This window comes from Rhinopithecus roxellana, chromosome 7 (genome assembly GCF_007565055.1).
Source record: "Rhinopithecus roxellana isolate Shanxi Qingling chromosome 7, ASM756505v1, whole genome shotgun sequence".
Classification (NCBI taxonomy): Eukaryota; Metazoa; Chordata; class Mammalia; order Primates; family Cercopithecidae; genus Rhinopithecus; species Rhinopithecus roxellana.
The window spans coordinates 82491696-82508718 of record NC_044555.1 but is presented as its reverse complement, the minus strand read 5'-3'; the positions used below and the strand labels follow the sequence as shown (position 1 = coordinate 82508718).

Sequence of the window (17023 nt, the reverse complement as noted above, 5' to 3'; positions counted from 1 at the left end):
AGCTGGGCGTGGTGGCATGTGCCTGTAATCCCAGCTACTCGGGAGGCTAAGGCAGGAGAATTGCTTGAACCCGGGAGACAGAGGTTGCAGTGAGCCGAGATCACGCCATTGCACTCCAGCCTGGGTGAGAGCAAGACTCCGTCTCGATGGGGGTAAAAAAAAGAGAAAATCAGGCCGGGCGCGGTGGCTCATGCCTGTAATCCCAGCACTTTAGGAGGCCGAGGTGGGCGGATCACAAGGTCAGGAGATCGAGACCATCCTGGCTAACACGGTGAAACCCCGTCTCTACTAAATATACAAAATATTAGCCGGGCGTGGTGGCGGGTGCCTGTAGTCCCAGCTACTCGGGAGGCTGAGGCGGGAGAATGGTGTGAACCTGGGAGGCGGAGCTTGCAGTGAGCTGAGATCGCTCCACTGCACTCCAGCCTGGGCGACAGAGTGAGACTCCGTCTCAAAAAAAAAAAAAAAAAATCAGAACTGAAAGCGTACTTGCCCCTTTCACAGCCAGCTCCCTAGTGGGGCTGGCACTGGCAGCCCTCACCCAGAAATAATCTAGTCCCTTCCTTTAAATCATGGAAGTTTATGGGTTTGTCTCCTTCACTAGTCTTTGTGCTCCCCAAAGGATGGGGCCATTGCATATGCATTTTTGTGTTCTCAGAGCCTCAGTGTGGTATTTAGCACATAACAGGTGCTCAATAAAACTTGGCAGGTTAATTAAGACAACCTATACCATACCTGACTTCTTTGTATGTTGCTCTTCAACAAATTTTTTCTGTTCCTTCTGAAAATCTCCTATAATTGTCTGTTAAAACAAATACATAGTCAAATTAAATAGCAATATATCTAAGGTTGAATTGATGACTTCCTTAGTTCAAATATTGACCAACATAAACGAAATACTATAGGCCCATTGCAAAAAACAAACTCACTCCTCAGAGTCTTAAAAGGGTTGTTCCTAATGGGTTAGGACCTTAGTCGCATGATGCAAAGGCATCAATATATCCTCAAACAGTTATAAAGTTAAACTCACAATATGAAAAGTTGGCCGCCGGGCGCGGTGGCTCAAGCCTGTAATCCCAGCACTTTGGGAGGCCGAGACGGGTGGATCACGAGGTCAGGAGATCGAGACCATCCTGGCTAACTCGGTGAAACCCCGTCTCTACTAAAAAATACAAAAAACTAGCCGGGCGAGGTGGCGGGCGCCTGTAGTCCCAGCTACGCGGGAGGCTGAGGCAGGAGAATGGCATAAACCCGGGAGGCGGAGCTTGCAGTGAGCTGAGATCCGGCCACTGCACTCCCGCCTGGGTGACAGAGCGAGACTCCGTCTCAAAAAAAAAAAAAAAAGAAAAGTTGGCCAGGCGTGGTGGCTCATGCCTGTAATCCCAGCACTTTGGGAGGGCGAGGCAGGTGGATCACTTGAGGCCAGGAGTTCGAGACCAGTTTTGGCCAACATGGTGAAACCTCATCTCTACTAAAAATACAAAAATTAGCTGGGTGTGGTAGCGCATGCTGGTAATCCCAGCTACTTGGGAGGCTGAGGCAGGAGAGTTGCATGAACCCAGGAGGCAGAAGTTGCAGTGAGCTGAGATCACACCACTGCACTCCAGCCTGGGTGACAGAGCGAGACTCCTTCTCAAAACAAACAAACAAACAAACAAAAAACATGAAAAGTTTAGTATAACCCCCAAGTATCAATGTATTGATTGTAATATATTAAAATAAAAACAGCTATTTAAACCAAGTACTGTAATTTATATGATACTTACTTGTTACACAAAGAGAGGAAAAAAATGAAAATCTCAACAATTAACATTTTTATCAGAATATGATATTCTACTTAGGTTAAAAAATGTTCATAAGAAGAAGAAACAATCAAGAGGAAACAATGAATTTCATACATTTCTACTTCCAAAAGATAATTGAATGTACCTTGTCAATGATGCCATCTATTTTTCCTTCTTCTACGGATTTCTTTATTGTTTGTGCTGTTTCAGCAACTGATTCAGTTATCTTTTTTGTGGCAGCAGATGCAAAGTTAAATAAATAGTCTGTAAAGAATAAAAAGAATCTGTGGTTATTATGTTTGAGATTTTTCCCTTAAAGAGATCTTAGGAGAATCTAAAGCATTAGGGCATGTTCCTTTTTCATAAGGACTTGAAACAAGGAATGAGAAGCACTGACAGTGTTGAAAAGCACCACTTTCTTGGTGGACTGGTCAACCATACGGGGCCTTTCATTCATCTCTTTTTGTTTTCTTGTCTTTTGAGACAGTCTCGCCCTGTCACCCAGGCTAGAGTGCAATGGCGCGATCTCAGCTCACTGCAACCTCTGCCTCCCAGGTTCAAGCGATTCTCCTGCCTCAGTCTCTCGAGTACCTGGGACTACAGGCACCTGCCACCACGCCTGGCTAATTTTTTTGGTATTTTCAGTAGAGACAGGGTTTCACCATGTTGGTCAGGCTGGTCTCGAATTCCTGGCCTCGAATGATCTGCCTGCCTCAGCCTCCCAAAGTGCTGGGATTACAGGCATGAGCCACCGCGCCCGGCCTCATTCATCTCTTTCAAAGACCCTTACCATACTCTTCCCAGTAGCTGCTTCAAACTTGTCTTGCTCTTCTCAAGTCTCTGGTTCTAATTTATCTCAGTAAATAATCTACCCTCCTACTTTGCCAGTAAGAACAAGGCTCCTTTATACTTTCCTTCCTTTCTAGATCTCATGTATGCGATGTTTATTTTCTCCTCCTTCCCTCCTGTTCAAAGAAAAAAATGCCCCTCCTTTCTCAAATTAACATGTCCCAAGATAAATCTGGGGGAATTTTTTTTTTTTTTTTTTTTTTTTTTTTTGAGACGAAGTCTTGCTCTGTCGCCCGGGCTAGAGTGCACTGGCCGGATCTCAGCTCACTGCAAGCTCCGCCTCCCGGGTTCACGCCATTCTCCTGCCTCAGCCTCGAGTAGCTGGGACTACAGGCGCCCGCCACCTCGCCCGGCTAGTTTTTTGTATTTTTTAGTAGAGACGGGGTTTCACCGTGTTAGCCAGGATGGTCTTGATCTCCTGACCACGTGATCCACCCGTCTTGGCCTCCCAAAGTGCTGGGATTACAGGCTTGAGCCACCGCGCCCGGCTGGGAATTTTAAATAATAAATAGAAATATTGCTAAGCCCTAGTAGAACAGAAATCTTTTTTTTGAGATGAAGTCTCACTCTGTCACCCAGGCTGGAGTGCAGTGGCCGGATCTCAGATCTCAGTTCACTGCAACCTCCACCTCCCAGGTTTAAGTGGAAGTGGGTAGCTGGGATTACAGGCGCCTGCCACCACACAAGGCTAATTTTTGTATTTTTAGTAGAGATGGGGTTTCACCATGTTGGCCAGGCTGGTCTCAAACTCCTGACCTCAGGTGATCCGCCTGCCTTGGCCTCCCAAAGTGCTGGGATTACAGGTGTGAGCCACCGAGCCTGGAATAGAAATCATTCTTACTAATAATGAGCAAATATGTAGAACAAGATTAAAAGTGGAACCCATAAAACTTCCAGTTTTTACAAAACAAAACCACAGGATTAGCTTTCTGGAAGACCTGAAAAGACATATGTGTCAAGGTTCTATTGTACTATCAGGGTTCATTTGTAGACATATATCATTTCAAAGTCCACATCCTACAGAATCCAGGCTGCCGAAAGAGACTTGAGGCAGGTCTTGAAGCTACACCTGCTGGGGGATACCCCCAGGCAACTGACGTCCTCCTCTCATGAGAAATAGCTGGCACATTAGGGCAGTCTTGCCTCTCTTACTTACACCTGTTGAAGGGGCAGGCAGGTGGAGAAGGTCCCATAAGAATGGCAAAGGGAGCTGTGCACACCAGATTCCATCCTCATTCTGTAGGTGGTATTACTTCCAGGAAACCAGCAGACTGTATAGGTGTGCCTGGGAGCCAGTAATATTATCACTCCATCTGAATGACCCTTTCACCAGCTTCCCATTTAACAGTCTACTTCCTCCCACTGTGTCTGGTAGTGTTTATCTGTCAACCCCAACAAAACACCCCTAGGACATACCACAGGAAGCTACTTGCTACTTATCTCTGCTCTAGTTCTCATCTTTCTCCTTCTTCCTAGTCTATAGTCATATGATCACATGGAAACTCTTTACTACCTCCAAGGAGGCCTCCTTGGTTTGAAATGTTTTTGTCTGCTCTCTCTTTATCTGGCTAACTCTCCATATGCTGTGGGTCTCCACTTAAATATTACTTCTCCTTAGGAAATATTCCCTTGACTAGGATGGATGTCCTGAGATGTGTTCCCTCCATATATCCCGTGTTTTGAAGACTGTTGCCCGATCAACAATCTTCAAAACACTCTACCGATTACTTGGTGAATGTCTTCTCAGCCAGACTGAAAGCCCATGCTGAGCCCCATGAGCGCAGGGACCCAGGCTGTCTGATTCCCCACTGTATCCCCAGTGGATGACCAGTGACCAGTACGTACTTGTTGAATGGATGAATGGGGAGTGATAGAACAAATGATGAGCTTGAGTGAAATCACTCGTTTCTCTTTAGTTATGACTACTCTACTTGTACAGAGTGGTATGATAAAATGGGTAGACAGCCACACTAGTTTGTAAAACTGTTGTGGGCCGGGTCTCACTAACACAGGCCTTCATCACAACTGTTTCAGTACTGACTGAGTGGTTCAGTTAAATATTAAAAACCAGTGACCTTATACAAAGGCTGGAATGTAACAAAAGCTCACCAAGAGTTTTGCCTAGGCCTTTCCTGAACCTTAAAGCATGCCTAAATGATTTCACTACTGAAAATATATGAAAGAGTTCTAATTAGTTGGCTCACAGAAAAATAAAAGTGTTTAAATACTTTAACAGAAAAAAGGAAAGACTAGTCAAATGCTTTTTCAAGTTTATGTGACTTAAGTAAAATCTTCAATAAATAAGCTAGCTTTAAACATTATTGGTAAAGTAATATTAGAAATGTCTTCAGAGTTGCCAGCATATGTTTTTGTTTGCATTTGTTGATCAAGCAATTTCATACTTATCTTTGCCAAATACTATAATGTGTCAAAATTTGGCATAGAGGCTACAAAACGATAACTCAGTCCAAAACAGAGTGACCTTTGCTTGTGTAATTTCTTTTTCTTTCTTATTTTTTTGACACAGAGTTTCGCTCTTGTCACCCAGGCTGGAGTGCAATGGCACAATCTCAGCTCACTGCAACCTCCGCTTCCTGAGTAGCTGGGATTACAGGTGTCCACCACCATGCCCAGCTAATTTTTGTATTTTTGGTGGAGACAGGGTTTCACCATGTTGGCCAGGCTAGTCTTGAACTCCTGACCTCAGATGTTCTGCTCACCTCAGCCTCCAAAAGTGCTAGGATTACAGGTGTGAGTCACCGTGCCCGGCTGCTTGTGTAATTTTTAATAAATAAAACATTGATATTGGTTTAATGAAGATAGCTACATCTTGAATTATTTTGTAAAATACTCTAACTTCTGATCTTGTGGCCTTAGGCAGTCTAGTTCACAGACATAAAGCAAGTTTGTTTTGGGAAAGGACGGTTATCATCTTTGTTTCAAAGCTAAACTATAAACTAAGTTAATGAACAAGAATAGCTTAGAGGTCAGAAGCAGGATGGAGTCAGTTACAGCAGATCACTTTCACTGTCTCAGTTGTAATTTTGCAATGGTGGTCTCATAACTTTCAATGATGACTACCACGGTTTTTTATAAATAATCTAGGTAAATAATTAAAATAAATAAATAGATAAATGTAATGGGATAAATACTTGTAAACAAATGTCATAATTTTGAATCTAAAGTTATATTAAATTAAACAACAAATATTTCATTATTTGGTATTTTCCAATAAAAATAGATTGTAGGAAAACATTCTTTCTTTTTTTTTTTTTTTTTTTTTTTTGAGAAGGAGTCTCACTCTGTCACCCAGGCTGGAGTGCAGTGGCCAGATCTCAGCTCACTGCAAACTCCGCCTCCCGGGTTTACGCCATTCTCCTGCCTCAGCCTCCCGAGTAGCTGGGACTACAGGCGCCCGCCACCTCGCCCGGCTAGTTTTTTGTATTTTTTTAGTAGAGACGGGGTTTCACCGTGTTAGCCAGGATAGTCTCGATCTCCTGACCTCGTGATCCGCCCGCCTCGGCCTCCCAAAGTGCTGGGATTACAGGCTTGAGCCACCGCGCCCGGCCGGAAAACATTCTTTCTAAACATTGTGTCCTTTTTAAAGGGTAACTAATTTTTGTCTAACTCAAAGCTTATTTAAAGGTTATATAAAAAACATGGTAAAAGAAACAAGGAAATAAGAGAGACATAAAGAAAGTAATAAAGAGAATTTAAAAGATTACTGGTAAAATATCTTCAAAATGTAAACATTTGGTCTAAATTATGTAGGTCAAATACTAGGTTTGCTAAATGCTTTGCGTCATAAACTGCTTCTTTGACTTAAACATTGTTCGATTTATTGTGGAGCATTAGATTCTAGATAAGGCCTGGAGACATGTGAAATCAGCCATGCCCCCTAGCTATGCCAAAAGGTATTAAAGAAAAGAGATTTTATATAAGAAAGGATCTGTATGGCAAATGCTTGCACTAAAGTAACTGGATGTTAAAAAAGAGGGATGTTTAGGACAAGTCAGAAAGTCAAGGCATGTCATAGCTTGTCTGTGTAAGTCGTGAAAGAATTTATGAAAGGGAATTTATGCAACAAATATCATATAATTTAAAGGTGATTAGGTCTCCTAAATGCTTTATAAAATGCCATTATGACTCCTAGCTGTACAACTTGCCTGCTTTACAGCTAGGTAAGGCCTGGGACACATGGAGTTAGATGCTGGAATAAGTCAGACCTTATCTGCACTTCTGTCTAGGTCTTAGGCTCCACACCTAGTACATAAAATCCCAAACTTACCAAGGTTTTCACCAAAAGTAAAGGTTGCTAAGAGTTAACAGTGTAACATGCATTTAAGACTACTGGAGAAATAGGTTTTTTTGTTTGTTTGCTTTTGTTTTTTTTTTCTTTTTTTGAGATGGAGTTTCGCTCTTTCACCCAGGCTGGAGTGCAATGGTGCGATCTTGGCTCACGGCAACCTCTGCCTTCTGGTTTCAAGCAATTCTCCTGCCTCAGCCTCCCGAGTAACTGGGATTATAGGTGCCCGCCACCACGCCTGGTTAATTTTTGTATTTTTAGTAGAGACGGGTTTTACCATGTTGGCCAGGGTGGTCTTGAACTCCTGACCTTGTGATCTGCCCACCTTGGCCTCCCAAAGTGCTGGGATTACAGGTGTGAGCCACTGTGCCCGGCCTGAAGAAACAGTTTTACATGGAAAAGTAAAATATGCTTTTGGTAAAAAGCATTTTTTTTTTTTTGTAAAAAGCATATTTACAAGGGAAGTAAAATATGCTTTTGGTAAAAAGATTATAAGGAGGCATGAAAATGTGGATTTTTGCCTAGATTAAAAGGTTAAAGGATTGTTTTAAGTTGGATAAAATAAAGATGAAGGTTTAAGCAAGTTGTGGAAGGTTGATTGTAAAGGAAATTCTGTGTGTAAACATACTGGCCAAAGTTAAAAGGGTATCACCCAGTTTTTCTGTAAATTGAATATTAAAATAAAAGCACATAGGCCAGGCATGGTGGCTCACGCCTGTAATCCCAGCACTTTGGGAGGCTGAGGCGGGCAGATCAGGTCAGAAGTTCAAGACCAGCCTGGCCAACATGGTGAAACCCCGTCTCTACTAAAGATATAAAAATTAGCTGGACATGGTGGCACATGCCTGTAGTCCCAGCTACTTGGGAGGCTGAGACAGGAGAATTGCTTGAACCCGGGAGGCAGAGGTTGCAGTGAGTCGAGATCACACCATTGCACTCCAGCCTGGGTGACAAAGCGAGACTCCGTCTCAAATAAAAAAAAAAAAAAATCAATACAATCAATAACATAAAAGCAAAACAGGTTTCTCTGAAAGCATTAACCTGCTCTTTAACGAAAATTATAATGGGTTATAAGAGGTCTATAAAAATCTTACCTTATGGTCAAACATTAAAATTGGGTCAATATGTCTATGAGGTTTTAATAAGAATTGGGTTTAACATTAATAGTACACTAACGTAAAGGTGAAATTTGGCTTATTTAGTACCAAAAACCATATAGGAAGCATTGCCAAATATAAAATGCGGTTTGGCTTTCCTTGGGCCATATATATATAAATATGTTATTGGTATGTGTTCCAAAATCATGTGAAACTCCTATAATTCTGATTTATCAGTGTATGTTATCAGTAATAATTATAATTATGTTAAATAATTGTGTGTCACAGAGGTAACAGATTTTCTTGTCAATTGTGTCTTTTTTTTTTTTTTTTTTGAGATAGATGCTCACTCTGTTGCTCAGGCTAAAGTGCAGTGGTGCAATCTCGGCTCACTGCAACTTCTGCCTCCCGGGTTCAAGCAATTCTCCTGCCTCAGCCTCCCTAGTAGCTGGGATTAGAGGTGCACACCACCATACCCGGCTAAATTTTTGTAATTTTAGTAGAGACGGGGTTTCACTGTGTTGCCTGGAGTGGTCACGAACTCCTGAGCTCAGGCAATCCACACACCTCAGCCTCCCAAAGTGCTAGGATTACAGGCATGAGCCAACGTGCCCAGCCTCAATTGTGTCTTTAACTATGGCTACCCTAAAACTTTTTGTCATCTATAAACAACTGTTGTCTTGTTTTGGTCCTCTTTATTTAGTTTTTTTTTTTTTTTAGGTGGAGTCTCACTCTGTCGCCCAGGCTGGGGTGCAATGGCATGACCTTGGCTCTGCCTTCCAGGTATAAGTGATTCTCCTGCCTCAGCCTCCCAAGTAGCTGGGATTACAGGCACCTGCGGTCATACCTAATTTTGTTTGTATTTTTGTAGAGATGGGGTTTCACCATGTTGGCCAGGTTGGTCTTGAACTCCTGACCTCAGGTGCTCTACCTGCCTTGGCCTCCCAAAGTGCTGGGATTACAGGCATGAGCCACTGTGCCCAGCCGTTTTGGTCCTCTTTAGAAGGTGATCTTACAATCAGCTATAAAGCTCTAACATGTGCTCTTGAATGCAGGTTTCTGATAATTTTGGAGATTGTGACATCAGAATAGAGGAAAAATGTTCAGGACTCCTGAAGAGCTAAAATGTTCATTAATATCAAGCAAGACAGGAATTAGCTGCATGAACTGAATAGCAGACTGTAGTGATTTTTTTGACTTTTTGCTTAAAATATTGCTAATTCTTTGTTTTGCTTTTCAGAGTCAAGGAAACTTTTCTTTTGAACTACTGACAGCTTTTAACAATTTAGTATACTCCGATGAACAAAATGGGGAGCACATTTGTTTCTCTCTACCCGATTTTCTCCAGAATTTGGAAACTATTTGTGAGTATTCTTAATTATGGAAATACAGTTATTTGCATAAGTTCAATAAGAATCTGTTTTCATTTGTAACAGGACACAACTGGAAAAACTGGTTATTTTACCAAGGCTTTGACTGGAATGGTGTGTTTTCCTTTAATGAATCAAACTTGACTTATGGAGCCAAGAAAGCCCTTGGAAAACTGCCCTCATATTTTGTGTACATAGTCCCTGTACAGGGTTTCCGATCTGTGGTAAGTAAAGAATGTCAGTTTCTGACAGGCCGGGAACCCCAAGTTATCTTGGAACCTCAAGAGGAGAGGAATTTACCCACATCATAGGTATTTGATGGTACAAATCCATGGCTGGGCTTGGCTTTAAAAAGGTCTTATCTTGCCGGGTACGGTGGCTCACTTCTGTAATCCCAGCACTTTGGGAGGCTGAGGTGGGTGGATCACCTGAGGTCAGGAGTTCGAGACCAGCCTGACCAACATGGAGAAACCCCGTCTCTACTAAAAACACAAAATTAGCTGCACATGGTGGCGTGTGCCTGTAATCTCAGCTACTTGGGAGGCTGAGACAGAAGAATCACTTGAGCCCAGGAGGCGGAGGTTGTGGTGAGCCGAGATCATGCCATTGCACTCCAGCCTGGGCAACAAGAGCAAAACCCTGTCTCGAAAAAAAAAAAAAAAGTCTTATCTCAGATTCCTTCTATGGAACAAAGTTTAATTAAAGCCTTTTTTTAATTTTTAAAAATTATATTAAATAAAAAAATTTTATTAAAAAAATAATTTTCCTTGCTGCACTTTATTTATTTATTTTTTTTGAGACGGAGTCTCGCTCTGTCGCCCAGGCTGGAGTGCAGTGGGGCGATCTCGGCTCACTGCAAGCTCCACCTCTGGGGTTCACGTCATTCTCCTGCCTCAGCCTCCCGAGTAGCTGGGACTACAGGTGCCTGCCACTACGCCTGGCTAAGTTTTTGTATTTTTAGTAGAGACGGGGTTTCACCATGTTAGGCAGGATGGTCGCAATCTCCTGACCTCGTGCTCCGCCTGCCTTGGCCTCCCAAAGTGCTGGAATTACAGGCGTGAGCCACCGCGCCTGGCCCCTTGCTGCACTTTATACAAATAAACTGGCCAAGTACAATAAAGCAAATTGGTCCTACCATGATTTGTCTTCTAATAAAAATAGGAAACTGGAGGAAGAAAAGTTATGTTTCAAAAACTATTGTATACCTGTTAAATTCTAGTCTTGTCTGATGTTTTCCAGTTTTTATTATTTTCTACAGTTTGGATTAAATTCTAATTTTTCTGGCTACAGGTCTTCAAAGTAATGTTTTCAATTTTTCCTTTTCCTTTTCCCCCATTTTTCCTAATTGGAAATCACTGAAATCTAAGCTGTGCTTTCTTAAAGCCCTGTGAACTGAAGACTAGACAACTTAAACTTCAGAAGAAAACAGCAGTAACCTATTTATATGTGTTGCTGTTGCGTACTATTAAGTTTCAGCAGGTGCTGCCTCTAAGCCTCCGAAACAGAGAGTGCTACCGGGAACAAGTCAACCTCTTTTACTTCAGTGCTGCATTCGGTACCCCATAATGATGAGCCCCTCTAAGCAGGAAGTAGCCAGAAAGATTATGACGCCCCATCTCCCTACGATTCTCATGATAAATAAATATACAAGCATGATAGAAATCATGCTCAAATTGACAGTAGGGATTGTGGCAGGCCAGGTCTCACTAACATAGGCTTCCATCACAACTGTTTCAGTACTCGCTGAGTGGTTCAGTTAAATATTAAAAGCCAGTGCCCTAAACAAAGGCTGGGATGTAACAAAAGCCCAAGAATTTTGCCTAGGACTTTCCTGAACCCTAAAGCACGATTAAATAAGTTTTACTGGGGGTCTGAAGAGACTCCCCAGGCCTCCACAAACAACTTGACTGGGAGCCTGAAGAAACTCCCCAAATCTCCATGATTTAGCCAGAGACAAGATAAGGGTAATCACCTCAGCACTTGGACCCAGTCAGATTAAGTAAATTTACTGAGGCTCCAGAGGAAGGTCTTCAGGATTTAGACCTTAGTTATAGATTAAAAGAAGTTAATCACTTATGTCTTTAGGTGAATGCACACTTAACACGTAGACATATAGCTTAGAAGGTATATAAGCTCTGGAAAACTTTGTAATTTTGAGTCGGTCTGGTGATAATTTCCAGGTCTTCTCCCTGTAACCGGTTACAGAAATAAAAACTCTCTTCCTTCCCAGTTAATCTGCATCTCGTTATTGGGCCTCGAGAAATAGCAGCCCGACCCTCAGTTTGGTCCAGGAACAAAACCATGCTTTGCAGTCAGAGAAACTAAAGTTCCAAAAGAAGAGGGTTCTTTTGGAAATAAATTCCTTTCACCCTTTCCTCAGAAACAATATTTTGAATTCAAACAACGATTTTTATTCCAAGGGAGAACTGTCATTTAAAAACTGGTATTTTAGCATAATCATTTCATTCCTCAGGTTTTAATGACTCTGTGGGTAGAGTTTACCGAACACACTGAATATTTGAGAAAGCACAGTTCTTGCCCTCAAGGAACATCCATCTCTAAAGCAAAACAAGTAAATAGAGAATCAAAGACAAAAAGAGGAACAAGATTATTCATTAAGCAAATGTGGCAACATGGAGGGAGAACTGTCTCCAGAGAGTTATTAGAGTGGCCTGGGAGTGAGATGCAGAACATGACGAGATTTTCAGGGAAGAAGCCCATAAAGACAAGAAGTGATTTATTAATTTTGCAAAGAGATCAGCTGACACCACATTAAAGACAGTTTTTATTTTGATTTTTATTTTTTATAGAGATGGGGTCTCACTATGTTGTCCAGGCTGGTCTCAAACTCCTGGGCTCAAGCAACCCACCTGCCTTGGCCTCCCAAAGTGTTAGGATGACAACCGTAAGCCACTGCACCTGGCCAAAGGCAGTTTTTATGAACTGGCTAGGAAAAAACTGAAACTAAGATAGGCGTTAACAGGAAGTAACAGGAGTACAATGTCCACTTCAGTCCATAAAGTGAGGGTCTGAAATGAAGCAGCGCCAAAGAAAAGGAAGTCAAATTCAAATGTATGTGAATACGACTTAGCGACCTTCTGGAAGGTGGGGGCTGACAGCTAACATTTAAAGTAGTTATTTTACCTTCATTTTAATTATGTCATTTTATTCTCATAACCTTCCTGGGACAAGGAGAAGGAATAATCTGCCCAGTTCAAAAAAAGGGAAGCTGAGGCTCACAGAGAAAAAACGATTTGTCCTATGTGATAGGGGCAGATCTTGCTTACTGCCCAGCCAGTAGCCCATCTCTTCTGCCTTGTCAAAACCACCCCAATTTTGATGGGTGCCCATGTGGCCAGCCCCAGAGAATGAATCTTCACAAGTCCACACCAACGAAGGTAATGGCACTGCCTTTGTCAGGATCTCTGCCAGATACTTGCTTTCTGAGAGTCCCGTGAAGCTTAGAAAGGCCATGTGACAGCTCCACCCCCAAGAAATTTAAGGGACACCTGCAAGGCGGCATACAGAAAGATTTTCTTTCCTAATAAAAAGGGAGCTATGGGGAGAGTCCTCGTACTCCCTTTTTACTGCAGTTGCTGTCTTGTGAGTCTGAAGTGACGAGCCTGAGGATGGAAACCAACTCACTGTGAAGGAGAGGAAGCGTCGAAGAGATTGGTTCCCTGATCACATTGTTGAGCCATGGAACCGACCCTGGGACCTCCCTCCCATCCCCAAACTTCTTGGAGATTCTGCAGAAAAGCATTAACATGGCAGGCCTGAGACTGCTATCCTTGGAAAGGTTGCTTTCAAGGTTGGCCACTGACTGGGTGTCCGGGAACTTAGATTTCAGGAGGGCTCCCACCATTTCTTAAACTGCTAAGAATGCCTCACTGTGGTTTATGCTGAACTCCTGCTTTCTTTGTGGGGGTCTGGAATTTGGATATGTGGCAAGCAGAGGGTACCTATGTGACCAGTCCCCAGTAAAAGTCCTGGGCACTGAGTTTCTAATGAGCTTCCCTGGAAGACAGCATCTCACATGTGTTGTCACAACTTCTTGCTAAAGGAATGAAGTACATCCTGTGTGGCTCTACTGTGCCGGCTTACCCCTGGACTTCCAACCCATGTGCATTTTTCCTTTCCTGATTTTACTCTTGTACTCTTTCACTGCAATACATCACGACCATGAATACAACTATATGCTGAGTCCCATAAGTCTTCCCAGCCAATCATCAAACCTGGGGATGGTTCTTGGGGACTCCCCCACACAAAAATAAAGGTCCTTTCATTAAGCTTCTGATCACTGGACTTTCTGCAATTTGCGAAAGATATAACAATAAAGACAGTAAGTAGTGTAGGGAGCTCAAACACAGGCTATCTGCCTCTAAATCCCAAGCTCATGCTCCAATCCCATACTGCCTCAGGTCAGCTGAGCAAGTTGACAAGGGCTTGAAGAACTGAAAGGAATGGTAAGAATAAAGGAAAGTAGGAAGAGCTTCAAAGGTCAGAAAAAAACATAAATTTGTCAAAGTAAACACAGCACAAGGTAGAGTTTAAGGCCTGCAGCAAGAATAGGAAGAGAATAAGGATACAGTGGCAAAGTCTTAGGAAATTAATATTCTTATAAAGTAGTTGGCTTTTTTCAAAGATATTGTATTTCATACAGTTTTAGAATTTCAGCATCTTAGTGTGGGAATGAACCTTCCTATCCAGGTAGCCCCACTTCCAGGGGTGGGGAGCACAGGACCTAGAAGGGCAGCTAGTAATTACCGTTATTCATCTCTAATCAGAAAATTCTTCTCACTTCTCTAGTAATTTCTACCTCACAGCCTCAGGTCTATCCTCATAAGGAACATCTAAAACTTCTTTTCTGTAAAAGACCTTTCAGATTTTCTGCAATGTCCCTAAGTTTCTTCTTCAAATTGAGATCCCCAATTCTAAAAAGTATTGTTCATAAGCCCTAGGATCCAAGCTATTGACTGTTTGCATTGTAAACCTGGGTGTGTTATCAGAACTCAATTAGATATTTTACTTCTGCATCAAAGCAGGTACATAGTTACCTCTGTACACTTTAGGAGTCCTCTTAGTTTGCAAGTTAGGCAGCTGGAACTTGAAATATACTTTCCCTACAGAAAAAAAGGACAGTCTAATACAGTCCCTCTGCAATACTAATAGCACTTTTCAAAGGAGGAGGAGGAGGAGGAGGAGGAGGAGGAGGAGGAAGTGGCCCTTTCCCCATTCCTAAGCATAGAGTAGTTTTAGGGACGGTTTAGAAAAAGCCAAAGGTCACAAAGCTCATCTTTGGTCATCCTCTCACTGATGTAAACTGTGTGAATGATTCAGATGTTTAACATTCTCAGAGGTACAGATTTTCTTTTTATTTATTTATTCTTTTTTTTAGAACGAACAGAGGCAAAGCTCTAATTTGGTTGACTTAAACAAAAACCAACCAACCAATTTAAGGGCATAGGGCCTTGAGGGAGGTAGGGAGAAGCTCTAAAGTGAGTTCTCCTATAAATTGTTCCTTCCTTTGGAGACAGTGACAATAGGAGGTTGTAAGTTTATCAGGAGGGAAGGCCAAGAATCAGGAGACCAGGAGGTTTGGTTTTGAGTGAGGGAGTGGAATGCAGGCCTGGGTGCCCACCACTAACTGGTGAGTTGCCTAAATGTATAAATAGGTCACCAGGAACCAGGAAGTATTTAGTGTCCAGTCTTGAAGGTAGGCACTCAACAAATGTATGCAGAACAAATGGGGCTCCCAGGAGATTTTTTTTTTTTTTTTTTTTTTGAGATGGAGTCTTGCTCTGTCGCCCAGGCTGGAGTGCAATGGTGCGATCTTGGCTCACTGCAACCTCCGCCTCCCGGGTTCAAGCGATTCTCCTGCCTCAGCCTCTTGAGTAGCTGGGATTACAGGTGCCCGCCACCATGCCCGGCTATTTTTTGTATTTTTAGTAGAGACAGGGTTTCACCACATTGGTCAGGCTGGTCTCGATCTCCTGACCTTGTGATCTGCCCACCTCAGCCTCCCAAAGCTGCTGGGATTACAGGCATGAGCCACCGCACCCGGCTGAGATTTTATGTAGATTTCGAAAGACTTAAGAAACAAATCTGCTCTGGGAGTCAGGCTCACAGATGTTTAATTCCAGTTTTCTTTTTTTTTTTTTTTTGAGACGGAGTCTCGCTCTGTCGCCCAGGCTGGAGTGCAGTGGCGCGATCTCGGCTCAAGCTCCGCCTCCCGGGTTCACGCCATTCTCCTGCCTCAGCCTCCTGAGTAGCTGGGACTATAGGCGCCCGCCACCGCGCCCGGCTTTTTGTATTTTTGGTAGAGACAGGGTTTCACCGTGATCTCGATCTCCTGACCTTGTGATCCGCCCGCCTCGGCCTCCCAAAGTGCTGGGATTACAGGCGTGAGCCACCGCGCCCGGCCAATTCCAGTTTTCAAAACATAAATGGGTCTTCTTAAAGACAATATACTTCTTAGGATCAATATGTAGAAATAAAAAATATCTGATCATCTCTCTTGTCTCTCACAGTTTGTATATGAACTAGAACCTTCACGACTTTCTAAAATTGCATAAATTTCAGAAAGGAAAGAATTCTCATTTATTCTGAAGTTTTATTTTATTTATTTTATTTTATTTTATTTTATTTTTGAGACAGAGTCTCGCTCTGTCCCCCGGGCTGGAGTGCAGTGGCCCGATCTCAGCTCACTGCAAGCTCCGCCTCCCGGGTTTACGCCATTCTCCAGCCTCAGCCTCCGGAGTAGCTGGGACTACAGGCGCCCACCACCTCGCCCGGCTAATTTTGTATATTTAGTAGAGACGGGGTTTCACCGTGTTAGCCAGGATGGTCTCGATCTCCTGACCTCGTGATCCGCCCGTCTCGGCCTCCCAAAGTGCTGGGATTACTACAGGCTTGAGCCACCGCGCCCGGCCCCTGAAGTTTTAAATTCACAATGTGTGTGTGTAGGTACTTCCATCTAACCTCAGCTTCCGCAAATATCAAAAGAGAATCTGGTGAGCAGAAAGATGGCAGCATTAGCTCCAAAGTACACATCCATATGAAAAATGCAGTTATTAAAAAATATTCAGAGGGGCCAGGCACAGTGGCTCATGCCTGTAATCCCACCGCTTTGAGGTCAAGGTGGGTGAATCACTTGAGATCAGGACTTTGAGACCAGCCTGACCAACATGGTGAAACCCTGACTCTATTAAAAATAAAAATAAAAAATAAAAAAATAAATTAGCCAGGTGTGGCAGCGTGTGCCTGTAGTCCCAGCTACTCAGGAGGCTGAGGAAGGAGAATTGCTTGAACCCAGGAGGTGGAGGTTGCAGTGAGCCAAGGCTGCAGTGAGATGTGCCATTGCACTCCAGCCTGGGCGACAGAGCAAGACTATTCTATCTGGGGGCCTTGGATTGAGACTATGTACTATCATGGTTTGAGATTATGTCTGTTTTCCCTGTGCTTTCATCCCACAGTAAACTTTTAAACGTTAGGGCCCAGCCTGCCCAACGTGGTGAAACCCCATCTCTACTAAAAATACAAAAATTAGCTGGGTGTGGTGGTGCACGTAATCCAAGCTACTGGAGAGGATAAGGTAGGAGGATCACTTGAACCCCG

The 17023-nt window shown here is 43.0% G+C and overlaps 1 protein-coding gene across 1 annotated transcript in view; it reads right to left on the bottom strand.

Moving 5' to 3' along the window:
* SYAP1 (synapse associated protein 1) overlaps positions 1-17023 on the bottom strand; it is a 47784-nt gene that overhangs the window by 29054 nt on the left and 1707 nt on the right. The window contains exons 2-3 of the mRNA XM_010369251.2: positions 1930-2048; positions 736-802 (exon numbers count right to left, since the gene is read on the bottom strand). Of these exons, the coding sequence (XP_010367553.2) occupies positions 736-802; positions 1930-2048 (186 nt within the window). The remainder of the gene's footprint in view (positions 1-735; positions 803-1929; positions 2049-17023) is intronic.